Raw genomic sequence first — 17,295 nt, forward strand, 5'->3', positions numbered from 1 at the left:
AACAAAATTTGATTTTTATTTATCACGCCGGGCTCCACTATTAATCATGCCCCTCCTAGATGATCCAAACCGTCCAATTAGTGAGCTGCGGCACAAATGGGTTGCGCCCTCCTAAATTACTCCCTAGAACGATCTAAACCCTTCAATTGATGGGTTGCAATGTAAGTTGGTCACTCCCCTGAAATCATTTCCATGGGATGATCCGAACCACTCAATTGATAAGTCACATACAACATATGTAGTTATGCCTTGCAAAACTTCTCCATAGAATGATCCGAATTGTACAAGTGATGGGCAATAATTTTAATATGTTGTTCACCATAAATCATGTTCGTAGGGCGATCTAACCATCCGAATGGTAGGCGGCAATGTCCATTGGCCATGCCCCAAATCATTCTAGTAGACGACCCTAAATCATTCCATTGATGGGCCGCCACCTTAAGTTTTATTTTTTCACAATAATGGGCCTATGCTAGATTGGTCGAAATACACTATGCTTGCCATGGAAATCGGTTTTGTTTATTGGACTCATGTTTTTCATTAAAAACAATGCGGGGCACACTTCTAATCAAAATGATCAACGCGGGCCTACCAAATGGGTCCAAATTCTCTCTTGTTTGGATTTTGTGAATAACCCTGGCGGAAAAATAAAAAAATATGGCGGAAATGATCGAAAAGATTGAGAAAATGTAAGAGACGCACACGAAAATGAAAAACAATGAAAAACCGATAGAAAAACACCTGGCGGAAAAATAAAAAAATATGGCGGAAATGATCGAAAAGATTGAGAAAATGTAAGAGACGCACACGAAAATGAAAAACAATGAAAAACCGATAGAAAAACACTAACTTCTTTGTCAATTAAAGCAGAGCAAAATGGGGGTGTCTACAAGGACACATCCTTCTACATTCCCCACCAGATTATGCGTCAGTTCGGAGGAAAGCAACGGCCATGGGAACCATTCTCTTATTTTTGCCCACCTAAAGAATTCATTGAAAATACAGCCAGGACTGCATACTCAGCACAGGAGAATCGCAGAATAGTCTATATCCGCGACATACATATTCCTCGTGGAGACATGATACAGCCGGATTACAACGCATCACTTCTCTCACACATCCCTTCGGATGCCAAGCCTTCGGATTTCTCAGAAACGTAGAAGCACTACAAACTCTCTGTTATCTTCGTCACGACTCAAACCTACCAGTCGAGGGATTACTTGATACAGAAGATATCAAGTTTCCTTTCCTTTTTTACAAAATTTTATAAAAATACTATCTAAAGTCAGGCTAGCACATGCCTTTTGTACAAAATTGTAAAAATTGAACAGACATATGAATAAAATAAGATCATTCCCTGAAAAATCTTGTTTGAAATCTTAAATTATCTGTATAACTCTTTCTCCTTGTATGAAAAAGTTCTAAAACTAGTATATATTCCCATCTGTAGGTAGAAAGTTCGTACACTTGAAACCATTGCACCTAGGAAAGAGAAAAGCTGGTACCAAACTGATTCTCGTTCAGTGAGAACTTTAAGACTACCTAGTTCTCTAGTTCTTTAGTTCCTACTCACTCAGTAGAAATTTTAGAACCATCTAGTCCTACAACTCCTCTTACCATCATGGCAGAACCTACGGACCAGTCCCAGGTTATCCAAGAACTGCAGCAAGCAGTAGCTGAACTCACTCAGAGTCTCCGCCAACTCTCAGAAGAGAATGCCGCACTGAGATCACCTCCTTAAGTTATTGTAGTACCTAGTACATCTCAGCAACCTCTTCCTCTTGTCCAGGAAACCATACCAATTCCACCAACTAATCAGTCTACAGTTCAGCCACCGGATCCGTTCCTAGGAGAGCAGTATGTAGATGAGAACCATCCCTTTGCCCATATTCTGAAGCAGTGGGAAGATAAGTTTGCCAAGGTTAGTCAAGACCTCAAAGTTATCAAGGTTCAGGGGTCATCAGGACTCTCTTTCCGTGACATCTCTTTGTTTCCAGATGTACAGCTCCTGGCCAGCTTCAAATGGCATGACATCAGTAAATACGATGGAATTGGTTGTCTTCGTAATCACCTAGCAGTGTTCAAAAGTATGCTGCGATCACAAGGTATGTCCCCAGATCAATTGGCCCTCGTCTTTCAGATGTCTCTGAAAGGCGTGGCACAGAAATCGCTTCTGAGTTTGCCTGAGTTGCTGACTATGGGTTGGGAACGTATTATAAATGAATTGATCAAGCAGTTCTCTTATGAAGACGGTACTAAAACTTCTCGTCGAGATCTTTAGATAATCAGACAAAAGCCCATGGAAGCCTTCTCCGATTTTGTAAAGCGCTGGCGTCAGAAGACAGCTCAGATGCTCAAGCGGCTCAATGAGGAAGAGCAGATCGACATGATGCAGCAGAATCTGACGTTGTCCTTCAAGCGCCCTATGGCCATTCAAAGCTTCACTAGCCTCAAACATTTCATTGATACCGGCAATAAAATTGAGGATTCTTTAGCCCGTGGTTGGCTCAGTAAAGCCTCCTTCTATTCTAAAAATACTCAATCCAAGAAGCCTCCCGTATCTAAGGAAGTTAATGAGACTAAATCAGTTCCAGAAATCTCTGAAACTCCAGTCATTTGGCAACCAAGCAATGCACCTCTGGGACCTTCCATTGTAAATAAGCCACCCAGGGAATTCACCCCCTTCCCAGCCAATCTTTCCACCATCATGAAATTACTTCTCCAAGTAAAGAAATTATTTCTACTTGCACCCCGTCCAACTCCTAACCCTCTGCCAAAAAGTTGGAACAATAGAGAGTATTGTGAATACCATCAAGGTAGGGGACACCAAACGGATAGATGTCTTGCTCTGAAACATGCCATCCAAGACCTTCTTGATAAGAAGCAGCTCATTCTTTTGTCTGGGCCAAATATTAACACAAACTCTCTCCCAAATTACAACCCACCTTCGTCCACTTCAAATGCTATCTTCACTGAACCTCCGCCAATCGACTTCTCTTCCTTAATTTGTACTATCGAACCCTATCCGTGGGGTACTGATAACAACAATTATATATGAGAAGTCGGGGAAGAAGAAAACTATCCTCTTGCCATTTGAGCAGATTTCGACGAAGAACCTTATATTCTGGACATAGAAGAGGCTGGAATAGACGAAACTCCATTCATCCTTTCATTAGAAGATTGCAGAATCAGTGATCCTAGAACTTCAGACATAGGACATCTCACCAGGGGTGGTAGGAACTACAAACCCCCAGAACTTCGATCAGACAAGCAGCTTGACACTGTCAAACGAAAGGTTGTTAGCACAGAGGTTGATTAGGAAGATCTGAACATCATCAGGTAGCTCAGCAAGACTCAGGCAGACATCTCACTTTGGGGATTATTGATGGTATCCCTTAAACATCGAGAAGTTCTCCTCAAAAGTTTGCAAACTTTCCAAGTGTCGAAAGATACTACATCCGAGCAGCTTACGAATCTGGTTGCCGCTGTCAGAGCCTCTACGACCCTCTCATTTTCAGATCAAGATCTGACCCCTGAAGGAAAGAATTACTCCAAGCCCCTCCTCGTTAGTGTGTTATGTAATCATAAGAAGTTACCTGCCATACTCATGGACAATGGTTATGCCTTGAACATTTGACCACTGAGCACGGCCACAACCATCGAATTTGGTCCTAGTGATTTCTCCCCATTTGATCAAGGCATCATGGCCTACGACAACTCCCGACAAGATGTAGTTGGATCTCTTTCTACTGCTATCTATATGGGTGGCAAAATTTTTGATGTTGAGTTCCAAGTACTGGACATCAAGTCATCCTTCAACCTGTTGTTAGGACGACCCTGGCTTCACAAAGTTGGAGTTGTACCCTCTTATTTACATCAGAAGCTTAAATTCATGAAAGGTAACAAAGTTATCACCATCCGAGGAGATGAAGACTTAGAAGTAGGCGTCATCTTGTCAAATCCTAATGGGAAGTCAGTAGGAGATAATGTCTATCTCAATGGCTTTCATCTTGAAGTTAGCACAATCAGCTGGGAACAAGCTAAGGAATTAGTTCCACTCCCATACGATATCAACCCTGTTGTATCTACAATTCTTAAGATCAATGGTTACATCCCGGGAATGGGATTAGGTCGATATCAACAAGGAGTAGTTCAGTTCGATGATCTGCAGTTTCCTTCCAATGTTGGTACAACTGGTCTGGGTTACCCCAACACGTACCAGGAAGAACAGGAAATGTATCGAAGTATAACTCGAAGGAGGTTGTACAAAGAAGCTGGAGAGGTTATGCCAATGCCAGAAATCAATCTGACCCTCAATGGTCACTTCTATAGGGAAGGAGAAGACTTCCCCTACTATGATTTTCCAGAATGGTCCACACATCCTATCACTGGAGAAAGGGCTCCTGGATTCCAAATCTACTTTGTTACGGGTTGGCCAGGTGAAGAAGATGAAATTTGGTGTAGAAAGTAGTACAGACGTGCAGTGACTCTGAAATTTGATTGGGTAGACTACGTAGATCCGGTAATGATGCGATCAATGTTCCAAGAAGTTTCTTCGCTGTTTGTATGACCAGGGAACCCACTCCAATGTTCTCCCCTCAGAGTATGATTACCGATGATGGCAATTCAGAACTCTCTAACTGGTCTGACACCTTTGTCCCACTCCTTACTGCAACTATTCCTTCAGATACAGAGTTCTCGTCCTCTGAATCAGAATCCCTTTCCGATTCTGATTCATCTTTTGAAAAAGTTTCAAATGTAACCAAGCCTGAAGAAGGCGCGTCAGTCAGTTCTTCTTCTTATGTATCTTACTAAATCAATCAAAGAAATTTTTCTATACTCGCCCCTGTCTCTCGATTCTTTTGAAACTAATGCTTTAAATCGAACAACTCTCATCAGATGAGGACGCAGATGAAAATTCCCTCGAGATTAAAAATTTAATCAAACGGGGGGAGGAGCGTCGAGCAAAACCTTTAGGAGATGAGTTCGAAACTATTAACATAGGCACTGAATCCCTGCTTCAGGAGATAAAAATTGGCAAAACCTTATCTCTTGAAGAGCATGCGGAGTTAATCAAATTGTTAAAAGAATTCAAAGAAGTCTTTGCCTGATCATACGAAGATATGCCAGGATTAAGTGAGAAAATTGTTTAGCACCATATCCCTCTCTGAACAAAGCTAGTCCAAAGGATGATTTCCATTTGCCTCACATCAACATCTTGGTCGATAACACGGCAGGTCATGCCTTACTCTCCTTCATGGGTGGTTTTTCTGGGTACAATAGGATAAAGATAGCTCCAAAAGACAAGACCAAGACAACGTTCACTACACAGTGGGGAACCTACTGCTACAGGGTAATGCCATTCGGTCTCAAGAACGCTGGTGCAACTTACCAAAGGGCTGCAACTACTCTCTTACATGACTTGATCCACAAGGAAGTAGAGGTAGTTAAAGTAAAAAATCGAGTACATCATGTTCAAGTTTTAAGGAAATTCTTCGAAAGAATCGCGAAATATAAGTTTCGGCTTAATCCTAAGAAATGCGTTTTCGGAGTTTTCTCTGGAAATTTGATAGGCTTCCTGGTCAGCCACAGAGGAATTGAGGTACACCCTGCCAAAGTCAAAGCAATCTAGGAGATGCCGTCTCCAAAACTAGAAAAAGAAATCAGAGGATTCTTGGAAAAAGTTCAGTACTTGAGTTGTTTCATAACACAGCTTACCAGTACATGCGAACCAATTTTCAGGCTTCTAAAGAAAAATGTTTCCAAACATTGGAACCCCGAATGTTAGCAAGATTTTGAGAAGATCAAAGAAAGTTTGTCATCACCACTACTGTTAACACCTGCAGGCGCCGGATGACCCTTTGTTTTGTATCTTTCAACCACGGACACATCTCTCAGATGTATGTTGGCACAAGAAGATCCTGAAACAAGAAGAGAAATGTCAGTTTATTATCTCAGCAAGAAGATGTTGGAATATGAACTGGATTACACTCAATTGGAGAAAACCTGTCTAGCATTAGTATGGGCCACTCAAAGGCTCAGACACTATTTGTTATCGCAGAAAACCTTCCTCAAATCTCGGATGGATCTAATGAAGTATCTGTTAGAAAAACCAGCCTTGGTCGGCAGGACCACTCGTTGGTTGTTGCTATTGTTAGAATTTGACATCACATGTGTAGACACCCCATTTTGACCGAACCCTAATGACTTTGGCAGAATAGAAATCCTAGTAGACTGGTGTTTTAGAGTCCCAAATTATGCTTTAAGGTAGGTTAGGATCCCATGTAGGTCCCTTTAAATTTTTGTTTGAATCCGTTGAGGTTTGCCTAGCAAACGAGCGTCGTAGCGTAGTGTAGTGTAGGAATAAGGGTGGCAATTTAGCCAGATAGGGAGGTGCACTCTGAAAATCCAGTTCAAGTGTACTGCAGTGGGCTGTCCAGAGGATATGCAGGCATACAAATTAATGTGTAACATAATTAGGAGGTGCATTATCCGGGAGTAGGATAGTTTGGTAAATAGAGAAGATCATTTTCTTCCTTTTCAAGTCACAATTAGGCCTAATCTAGGTTAATGAGAGTTTAGGGTTAAGATTAGTTGGGGGGGGGGGGGGGAGGAATCCTGGAAGCTTCCTAGGTGGTTTAAAGTTTTTGATCCCAACCCTTTATTCAAAAAGGTAATTTGAAGGGTTAGGATCATGGAGAGGAAAGAGATTTCTTTTTTACTCTGTTTTCTACTTTGGCCACACCTCTGCTAATATAAAAAAGTAATTATAAATACACTAGAGCTGGCTGTCCAAGAGGGAAATGGGGGGGGGTCGAATTTATCATTTTCCTTATCATAACCCAACGAATGAGGGTTTCGGGGGTTTCTCATTTTTCGCCCACAGTAGAGAGAGAGAGAGAGAGAGAGAGAGAGAGAAGAAGAAGAAGAAGAAGAAGAGGAAGAATAAGAAGAGAGCATCCGGCCAATCGTGCCGGAATCCGACTCTACCCATATGCCAATTTGGCCGAGCCGCCACCATCTCCAAGCTTCGGCCACCATTACCCTCATCTTTTCTTCTCCAATTCTCTCCTTCTACAACCACCATCACCATCATCTTCTTTGCTACAGCCACACCACCATCTCTATCCCCATCTACCTCTACCTCCTTCTCCACATCTCAGCCACTAATCATCAAACCCATATCTGATTATTAGCCTCCATTAAAACCAACTCCATTTTCTTTAAAAAAAAAGAGAAAATCCAGAGAAAGGGAGAAGGGCCACTTCGTCACCAAGCTTGAGCTCCACCCCTTCCGTCATCAATTTCAGCCACCATTTCTATCACTTTTTTAAAGAGGTTTTGGTCAATCAAAAGGTAAGAAAGAAATCTGCAATTCTTAAGGGATCAAGGATTAGTTCAGTGCATCAAATTACTGTGAGTATAGATTGTTTCTTCAATTCCTTTTTGTGTCTTATTCTTGATCTCATGATATGTTGATAGTATACATTGCTATGATGGTGCTGAGATTTTGTGCATTTTGTGTGCAATTTGAATTAAAAAAAAATCATTATGCGAATGGAAGATCTCAGCTCAAAAAGGGGTTTAAATGAGGATTTTCATGATTTCTACTCTGATCTAATAGGAATTAGTAAAAACTTTGAACATGAAAGTTGTTAAACATGATGTTTAGAACGATTTTTATGTTTATGATATTTTTTTATTTGAAGTGTGTGAAGAGCTATAGTGATTTTGAAAAATTTTGGGCAAAAATCATATTATATGAGATCATGCATCCCTGAGAAAATGATCTACAAGCATGCATGACGTGGGGATGGGTAAAGAAAAGGAAAAACATCCATGTCCTACTGAGGGTTGATATCAGTATTACCTGACATTGGAATAAACACTAAAGTCCGCCGTCTTCCCTCTCTGAAATGTATATATAAACAATGTACATCAGAATATCCTCACATCACTCATGGGGAGGCGGAGAAGACTAGTGCTAATCCAATACCAGATAACCCTGCTACCTGTCTTCACTAATCCTAACTCATCACATCTAGAAAGTATTAAACAACCACATGCACACTACAACTAAGCAGATAAGCAAATATAAATAGATATATGATGAGATAAGATAAGCGAATGTCCTGAGCAGATAAGCAAGAAATAATAAGCAAGTAATAAAAAAAGAGCTATAGCTAAGCACATAATTAAAAGATAATAAGCAAGTATATGTTACAGTTAAGCATGTGAACAAGAAAGTAGACAAGATAAGATAGGCATGTAAAAGCATGTGCATGAACAAATAAAACTACACAAGAGACGTATCCAAAGTGTGAATACTCAAGGTAAGGAAATAAACAAACTAACATGCCCTATATAAGAAGTCATGACAAACAAAAGACCACACGCCCTAAAACCCTAAAAACTTAAAAAAAAAGTGCCACGAGTGATCTGGACCTGGATAGCCATCCAAGCTGCCTACGTATCCAAGCCTCTTTTTGGAATCAAGATCAACATAGTTCGGTGGCATTATTCTAAGCTATGATGCCTATTGTGCCTAGAACCACTAAACTAGACTCGACCAACTAAACTAGACTGGTGATTAAAGTTTATTGAAGATGATTAGTCAGGTTGAAGTTGATTGTGAGTTTTAGGACTTCTTATATGCTCCTAAACTAGATGCAAGTTTATCCTTAAACTAATGCAGGTGGGCCCTATATCCTATGTGCAACTAGGCTTTGCCTAAAAGAAAAGATGGGCTATCTAAGTGAATCCTATTCTAGTCATCAGTTGACGATGTGTACAACTGACCTGACAGAGGCACTCCTAACTCTAAGACTCTCCTATACATCTAGGACAGACTCCTACAGCATAAAAAGAAGTTTTTGAAAGGTTTTGACATTATTTTTCTAAAAGGTTTGCAAAGTTTTTGTTTGAAAGGTTTGACTGGACTTGGGATGACGGTCCGAAGCTGCCTACGTATCTCGTGAAAGAGGATCAAGCCAACGTAGTTCGGAAATAATTTTTTCAAAAATGTTTTTAGTGTTTTTTTATTGTTTTTGGATTTTTGTTATTTGATTTGTATGTGTTTTTGTTATTTTCTAATGTTTTTGTCTTTTAAATTTATGATGTTTTTGTGTTTTTGAAATATTTTCACCCATTCAGCTAAATGGAACCTATATGACCACACTCCGTGATCCACAACCTGGCGAAGTGTCAACTCTAAAAGACAAAATCCCTATGGCCTAAGGGTATCCCTAACAGGTGAACTAGTGTCCCAGGGTAAATGATATGATCCCAAGATGATAAAGCTCTAACAAGACTGAGCTAGTCTCTATGAAAGAGAGCTATGCTATAAGACAAACTCCTAACTAAAGGGCTGACTCCTAACTAGAGGGCTAACCCTTAAACTTGAGAGCTGACTCCTAGTATATAAGGCTAACTCCTAGTCTACTGACCATAATGGAGAGTACTAACTAGACTGCAGCAAGTCTCTTAGAGGAAGATGAGATAAACAAGGGTGCTAGTGAGACTGGGCAAGTCTCCTAGACACAGAGATGGGCTCCAAGTAACCATATCATTGCCCCTGCAATGATAAATAAGGGAATAAGCATCTAAAAGACTTGGTTACTCTTTAACTTAAAGGGTTGCTCTACTTGAGACTTGGATAGTCTCCTTAGATAGGTACTTTGCTAATGAGACACAACTTGTCTCCTAAGGGTGTGACTTGTCTAATGAGACAAAGCCTGTCTACTAAAGGGGTGACTGCCTAATGGGACAAAGTATATCTCCTAAAGAGGAAGACTAGCTTGTGAGACAAAGTATGTCTCCTAAAGGAGAAAAATTTGCTAAACAAGTCTCCTAAAAGGGGAAAATTTGCTAAAGAGACAAAACATGTCTCCTAAAAGGGGAGGCTCCGTATAGCTCCATCATAGCCCTTGCAATGGTAGGAACTAATGTCTAAGAATATTACCTAAGAGATTAAACAAGTCTCATGAGAGAAAGGAAAAGTAGGGGATGCTACTAGGACTAAGTAAGTCCCCTAAGGATAAGAGAATAAACAACCTTATACCAAAGCCTAAAGTCAAGTAGCACTAATGTTAGAAATAATGCTGGAACTAACTGCTACAGATATAAAATACTAATTTGAGTATCACGTTTGTAAGAATAATGATTTGTAGAATTTCACTTCTTACTCTAGCGTTCATATGTTAAAGTTAATCAAAGAGAGAAATGAATCCATAGAAACAAGATGTAATTCATGAATCTAAAGTTAGAAACAATATGGACCAACACACCCTATATGCACAATAGATGAAAATCCAAAGAATCTCACATGCGTTTCTCCAATGCAAAAATTTCGAATATGAATCATACAATAAAAGCAGGCAACTACCCATCTTATCAGAAGTCTATCTCCAGTCCAGAAACAAGAATTATCTTGTATAATTAACCATAAATGCCAGGAATTATAAGATCAAATATCTCAAAAAGGAATAGTAACAAAAGAAGATAATGTCTGAACAAAACTTGAGGCAGGTTATGAAAATAAAGCTTATCATGCTAACTAGCTTCTACTGCCTTTATTTCTTTATCTCCAATGTCCTTCTAATAGTTTGCTCTTACTCTTTAAAAAAAAATAAAAATCAATGACTCCATACTATATGCTTTCTCAAATCCACCAACTATATTGACCTTTAACAGGAGACATGCAATTTAAAAAATTTCAAATTCCTAATGTAACTATCAATTCATGGAGGACCTAGTAGTATGAGATTATTTTAGGCTCTCCGAAGATGTACACTGTAGATAAAAGTAATTTGACCATAAGAAAAAGATTAATGACCCGTGTTGCATGAGATTAGGAGCTTACATACTAAGCTATTTATAAAAGGATTTAAATCATATAATATCGATTCTCACAGAAACAATAAACAAAAATTTGATTTACTGAATAAAATCATGTCTTCTTTATTTTCAATTAGTGCAAAATGTAGTCTTAACTAGTAGCATTTCACCAAAATTTGAAAACTTAGCTTATCATGGTTGAAATTCAAGCATAATTATATGCTGAATATTTGATGAAGAACATCAAACTAGACTATTTGTTAACTACAAAATATTATTAGAAAAATACCAAACTAATTTCCATACTCTAAATATGAATTACAAGTCCTATCAGAGCCAAGTTTCAAATGACATACCTGTTAATCAAGGACTCGCAAATTGCACATTAATAACAATCAAAATAATTAAAAATAAAATCTTTTCAAGGGATGCCATCACCCAAGCTTAACTGACTTAATATTCCTGTCCAGATTTGATTAGACTATTTTATTAGTTGTTTGTCTTAATAAATAACCGTAAGTACACGGATCACGTGTAGATATGGGTCGAACTCAGGGAAGAGATGATTACAGCTTCAACTCTTATACTTAGGCAAAGTGAACCAATATTCAAAGGATTTCTATTAATTACCTAAATTAATGAAAAATTTCAGAATAATTACTTGGAAAATTCGACTACTTAGTCTATTTAGAAAACCGAAATTAAAAACCTAGATTGAATGGGAAAATTGACTAGAAGTCTACCCTAAATTGAATTGAAATTCGATTGGAAATTTAATTGAAAGCTTAATTTGAACTGAAAATATGGATTGAATATGATTAAAATGCTACTTAGGATTGGATTCCACCATGTGATTGGATTGGATTATTAATTAAACCAATTTTTACGTTGAATTGTATATTTAATAAATCAGGTCAATGGGAGATAAGATCAAAGGATGTCATTTTCTATGAGTAATTTATCAAACACACTATCCAATTTTAAATAATATATAAGAATCTATAACGTTTCATCAACAATTACTCATATGAAAGGATAAATCCAATGGCATGAATAATTGGGAATCCACTATTATAAAACCCTATATAATATTTCATTTCATACCATTGAATTTAACTAATAATCTTTCTCCTTCCCCATGGCCTCATCTAAACCCTATGTCAATTGGGTTTAGTTACTCATGGGAAAGGTGAAACAAACAAAATCAAAGAAATATAGTGCCATCTAAGAAAGTGAAAAAAGAGAAGAAATAAAAATAACTTTTTCTTTAATTAAGTTCGTAACAAAGAATACATTGAAGTAGAACTTGAAATTACAAAATAAAAAGGAACAAACAAAAGCAAAAAAGATGGAAGAACTTAGTATTTTCTCCTCTTTTTTCAATGACCGAATCTTCCTCTTCCTTCCTTGATGTCACCTCTGGTTGGATCTTGGATGATTGATTCTTGTTAAGATAGAAGAGAGATAAAAGAAATTTCGGTTGGGTAAGAGGGAATTGTAGGGTAAGAGAGAATGAAAGAGATGGTAGAATAATCTAAAGGACGGGGAGAGAGGAGTGGCTGAGTTGCTAGGAAGTGTGTGGGAAGGATAGACGGCTGGTATGGATGGGGGTGTTTCGGTTGAAAATAAGAGATGGGCTGAAGCTTTACGTTATATGAATAGGGGCTGGATATTGGGCCAACTTAAACAAGAGAGACATGTAAGATTGATTAGCCGAATCCTATGTGAGAAGAAAAAGAGAGAGAGAGAGTCCTCGAACGTATGGGGTATTCGGGTATTCATCCAGGAGATTTTCATTACAACCTTACTAATAAAGCAACAATTCCCATTGGAAAAGAATACTAGTTGCCGTTTTTAAAGAGAAAAAAATAGCATTGATATGAATATAATAGCAACTATCCCCTCATATACGATCATCTTGCAATGCCCTTCAAACGGCAAAATTTTCTTAATTTCACGAGCATATCAACTATTGCAATTCAGTTGCTATTTCCCACTGCTGAGATGGCGTGTGGAAATGACATCCTTCCATTATCAGGACTACCCGATTAGCATGTATCTCCTTCATTTTTTATTCTTTTCGGCAGCTGATGAGGCAATTGATTCTATATGAGAAATAATTCCTAAATCAGTGGCTCCAATAAATTAGAATGGAAAGTAAAATATTAGCTTTCTCTTGAAGATATAGAATAGTTGACGCAATGAAAACATCCGGTTGCTAATAATAAAGAAAAGGTGCTAAAATGACCTCATTGGAGTTGGAAAGAGAATCCCAAGTGGGTCTCACTAAGTTTGCCTAGTCTCCTCCTTTTAGTGCACTTCAAATATCAACATATCTTGGGTGATTTAGAAGTCCTACTTACCAGATCCCCAATGTGAAGCAAAATACGATTCTTCCAATCCTTGATATTCCTTAGCACTAGTGAGCCCAAAATGGCCGAGTGAGTTTGGTGAGATCTTTTATAGCCTTTGGCATTTAGTGTCATTCAAAAAAAATTACCCATTAGAGGATAGATTAGGAAGAATGCAAGAGGGTCCCACCGATATTGATTCATGCTTTGCAAAAACAACGAACTTGGTGGGTCCCACACCATAGTGGCCGAATCATATATCCCTAATAATTGAAATTTTCTTTTAATTTATGATGTCAAACTCCAAAAGCTTTGCTGACTCTACTCTCAACTTGACTGAAAATAAAATTCCGATTTTTCGAAAATATTTGACCCTACTTCTCCGCCGAAATCTCATTTTGTATAAAAAAAAATACTCGAGCAAGCGTGAGATGGGCAATACTGAATGATCCCAGCCGTCCAATTGTTAGGCCAAAGCATAAACGGGTTGTCCCCCTAATTCGTTTCCATGGGTTGATCTGAACCGCTCATTTAGTGAGCCTCAATGTAAATTGCTTGTGCCCCTCCTATCATTTCCCAAAGCTGATCTGAGCCATCCAATTGATTGGGCTACAATATAAATGGGTCGTGTCCTGTAAATCATTTATATGGGCTGATCCTAACCATTCATTTGATAGTCCACCATGTAAATTGATTGCACCCCTAAACCATTCAATAAGATGATCCGAACTACTCAATGAATGGGTCCGCATTGCAAATTCGTTGCACCCCACAATCATTTTCTATAGCATCATCCAAACTGTCGAAATTGTGGACCTCGATGTGAATTGGTCGTGGCCCCAGCCAATTTCATGGGCTGATCTGAGCCGTACAACCATAAATAATGCACAAGTGAATTTGGCCAAAACATTGCACAAATCAATTTCGGCTAGGATTTTCCAAGCTTTGATTAATTTCCTTGAAATTTTATCTTCTTAGCCCCATTATCCGTGGAAATTCAGGAATAATCCTGAAACACCAAAAACAAAGAAAACACCTTAGTAGTACCTCTCTAAATGTAAAATATGCATGCTTTTCCTACCTACAATTCACACATAAATGTGCTCATCAGATTCCCCCATACTTAAGCTTTGCTAGTCCTCGAGAAAACAAAAAGAAAATAAACAAAAATATTATTAAACAAAAATAACCTAAACTCACTTTCGTAGGAATCACGATTGCACTTAGCACGTGAAACAAGCCTTTAAACCCCTAGGTTACCCTAGTGGACGAGTAGGGTCTCGTGAGTGTTTGCAGTAAATATACACACAAAATTTCAAAAATTTAAACTTTCCAAAAATAAAACAAAGCATTCATTGCAAACCCTTAATATGGAATAAAGCCAAAACAACCCTTCCTCTTGCTTTAATATTTTACTCAAGCTAGAAACTTCTAGATTTCCCCCATACTTGATCTTTGTTATCCCATTCTAAGTTGTGAAATTTGACATATATCTTAATTAAGGAATCATTCTTTATATTTTTCACACTTTGTCCCTATAAGTTGGATTCTAATATCATCTTAGTTACAAAAGAGTTTGAAAATTGAACAATTATATTGTTCCAACATTCTTTCTACATTCCCATTATTTCTAAGAATTGAAACTCAATTGTTCCTCTATTGCCATTGGCGTGAATGACATGCAGGGCTTGCACCAGACACCCAAGTTACTAAGCAGTGTTGGAATAATTTTGCAATTTGCATATATCTTTAAGAAATTGATGCAATATGAGTTCAACTGTCACTGTGATCCGTGCAATGTCTTGACCTTTTAAGCTTTCTAGATGACCCTTGAAATGAGCTTTTGGTCAATTACTCTCAAACTAGATAGCTTTAAGGAATTAGGTATAGAACACCCCTCAGACTTGCTTGAGTAAAAAAGGCTACAAGTCAAGACTAGATCAAAAAGTACTTTCTCTCTTTTTTTTTGTACATTTCTTTCCTTTTTTCACTGTACCATATATGAGCCAAAATTCTAATCACGTCTCCCAATCAAATCTTTTATAAACAAGATTACAAAAGAAATCTAACCTATAAGTATAAAGTGCTCTTTTTCTTTTCTCAAATTTCAAAACTAGAATATAGAATAATTTCCTTCCTTAAAACGGGATAAAAATTTATTGTAGAGAAGAATTACCTGGAAAGATGTACAATCTTGAATTGTAGAGAAAAACTTTATTGCCTTTTTGAAATATTTTCCTCAAAATATGCTTGTCATGAAAGGCTTTTGTCTTCTCTTTTTAGATTTTTGCATTCTCGTCAGCATCGTTACGTAACTCCTCCAATTCGGCAAGTTGAAGTCTTTTTCGATTTCCTGCATCAGACAAATCAAAATTTAGTTTCTTAATAGCCCAAAAAGCTTTATGTTCTAATTCAACCGGGAGATGACAGGCTTTTCAATAGACAAGGTGGTAAGGAGACTGACCAAGATCAGTCTTGAATGCCGTCCTATGAGCCCAAAAAGCATCCATTAATCTAATGTACCAATCCTTGCGATGAGAATTAACTGTCTTCTCTAAAATTTGCTTAATTTGCCTATTCGAAACCTCCACCTGGCCGCTCGTTTGGGGATGATAAGGGGTAGCCAACTTATGAGTGATCCCATATTTCTCCATAAGGGCCTCAAAAGGTCTATTACAAAAATATTTTCCCCTATCACTAATGACGGCACTAGGAGTACCAAAGTAAGAAAATTTGTTTTCTTTTAGAAACTTGACCACCACCTTATGGTCATTGATTTTGCAAGCAATGGCTTCAATCCACTTTGAAACGTAATCTACTCCTAACAAAATATACAAATTCCCAAAGGAATTGGAAAATGGACCCATAAAACCAATACCCCACACATAAAAAATTTTGACCACTAAGATCGGGTTGATGGGCATCATGTTCCTCTTAGTAACTCTACCTAATTACTGACACGACTTACAAGCTTTACAAAATTCAAAAGCATCCTTAAAAGATTCGGCCAATAGAAACCACATTGGAGAACTTTGTGGGCGGTTTTTCTTGCACCGAAGTGACCACCACAAGCATGATCATGGCAAAATGATAGGATCGAGTGTTGCTCATGATCGAGAACGCACCGTTGGACAATTTGATCCGAGCAAGTCTTAAACAAATATGGGTCATCCCAAAATAAATACTTTACCTGTGAGTGAAATCGATATTTGTCGTGATTGGACCAATGATCCGGTGTTGCACCTGTAACCAAATAATTCACAATATTCACATACTGTGGCTCACTCGAAATAGCCAACAACTGCTCATAAGGAAAACTCTCATTATTAGGCCCTTCGTCATCCTTTACATTAGGGAGACGTGACAACTGATTGGCAACCAAGTTTTCTGTACCTTTCTTATCTCGAATTTCGAGATCAAATTCTTAACGAAGTAAAACCTACCTAATGAGGCGAGCTTTAGCATCTTTCTTACTAACAAGATACTTGATTGCCGAATGGTCGGTATAGAATATCACATGCGATCCAATCAAGTAGGTCTAAAACTTCTCGAGTGCAAACACAACTGCTAAAAATTCTTTTTTCGTAGTGGTGTAGTTGAGTTGTGCATCATTGAGAGTTCTACTTGCATAATAGATTACATGTGGTAATTTATTGATTCTGTGACCTAAAATGGCTCCTATTGCAAAGTCAGAAGCATCACACATTATTTCAAATGATTCGGTCCAATTGGGTACTTGAATGATAGGAGCCGTAGTTAACTCCTTTTTCAAACACTCAAAAGAATCCAAATATTCTTTGAAAAACTTGAATTTTTGATCCTTTGCTAATAAATTGGTTAGCGGCTTAGCAATTTTGCTAACATCTTTTATGAATCTTCGGTAAAAGCCTGCATGACCCAAGAATGCTCGGATGTCCTTCACATTTTTGGGAGGTGGAAATGGACAATGAGGTCCACTTTGGCTTTATCAACCTTGATTCCTTCATTGGAAATTACGTGCCCTAGAACTATGCCCTCTTTTACCATGAAGTGACATTTTTCCCAATTAAGGATCAAGTTCTTTTCCCTACTCATTTCTAAGACCAATTTCAAGTGATATAAACATTCA

General features: G+C 38.1%; 1 protein-coding gene across 1 annotated transcript; it reads right to left on the reverse strand.

Annotated features, from left to right (window-relative positions):
- Positions 1–15,466: 15,466 nt before the first annotated feature.
- On the reverse strand, positions 15,467–16,652 carry LOC143853938 (uncharacterized). The gene is made up of 4 exons (XM_077363633.1): positions 16,581–16,652; positions 16,378–16,430; positions 15,652–15,857; positions 15,467–15,540 (listed from the first exon to the last, which is right to left on the reverse strand). Exons 1-4 carry the CDS (start codon positions 16,650–16,652, stop codon positions 15,467–15,469), a joined length of 405 nt encoding a protein of 134 aa, XP_077219748.1.
- Between the last annotated feature and the right edge of the window lie 643 nt (positions 16,653–17,295).

This window comes from Tasmannia lanceolata, unplaced genomic scaffold, assembly GCF_043159265.1.
Source record: "Tasmannia lanceolata isolate RefF3 unplaced genomic scaffold, GAP_Taslan_0.1 ptg000020l, whole genome shotgun sequence".
Classification (NCBI taxonomy): Eukaryota; Viridiplantae; Streptophyta; class Magnoliopsida; order Canellales; family Winteraceae; genus Tasmannia; species Tasmannia lanceolata.

What these genes read in the sequence shown, in the direction of transcription:
- LOC143853938 (XM_077363633.1), bottom strand. Translation starts at nt 16,652, where the DNA reads ATGCTAAAGCTCGCCTCATTAGGTAGGTTTTACTTCGTTAAGAATTTG. An exon ending in CGAAATTCGAGATAAGAAAG is followed by an intron (nt 16,431 to 16,580) that starts GTACAGAAAACT and finishes ATTTGGTTACAG; the next exon opens with GTGCAACACCGGATCATTGG. An exon ending in AATATCGATTTCACTCACAG is followed by an intron (nt 15,858 to 16,377) that starts GTAAAGTATTTA and finishes TTTTTGTAATAG; the next exon opens with ACCTTTTGAGGCCCTTATGG.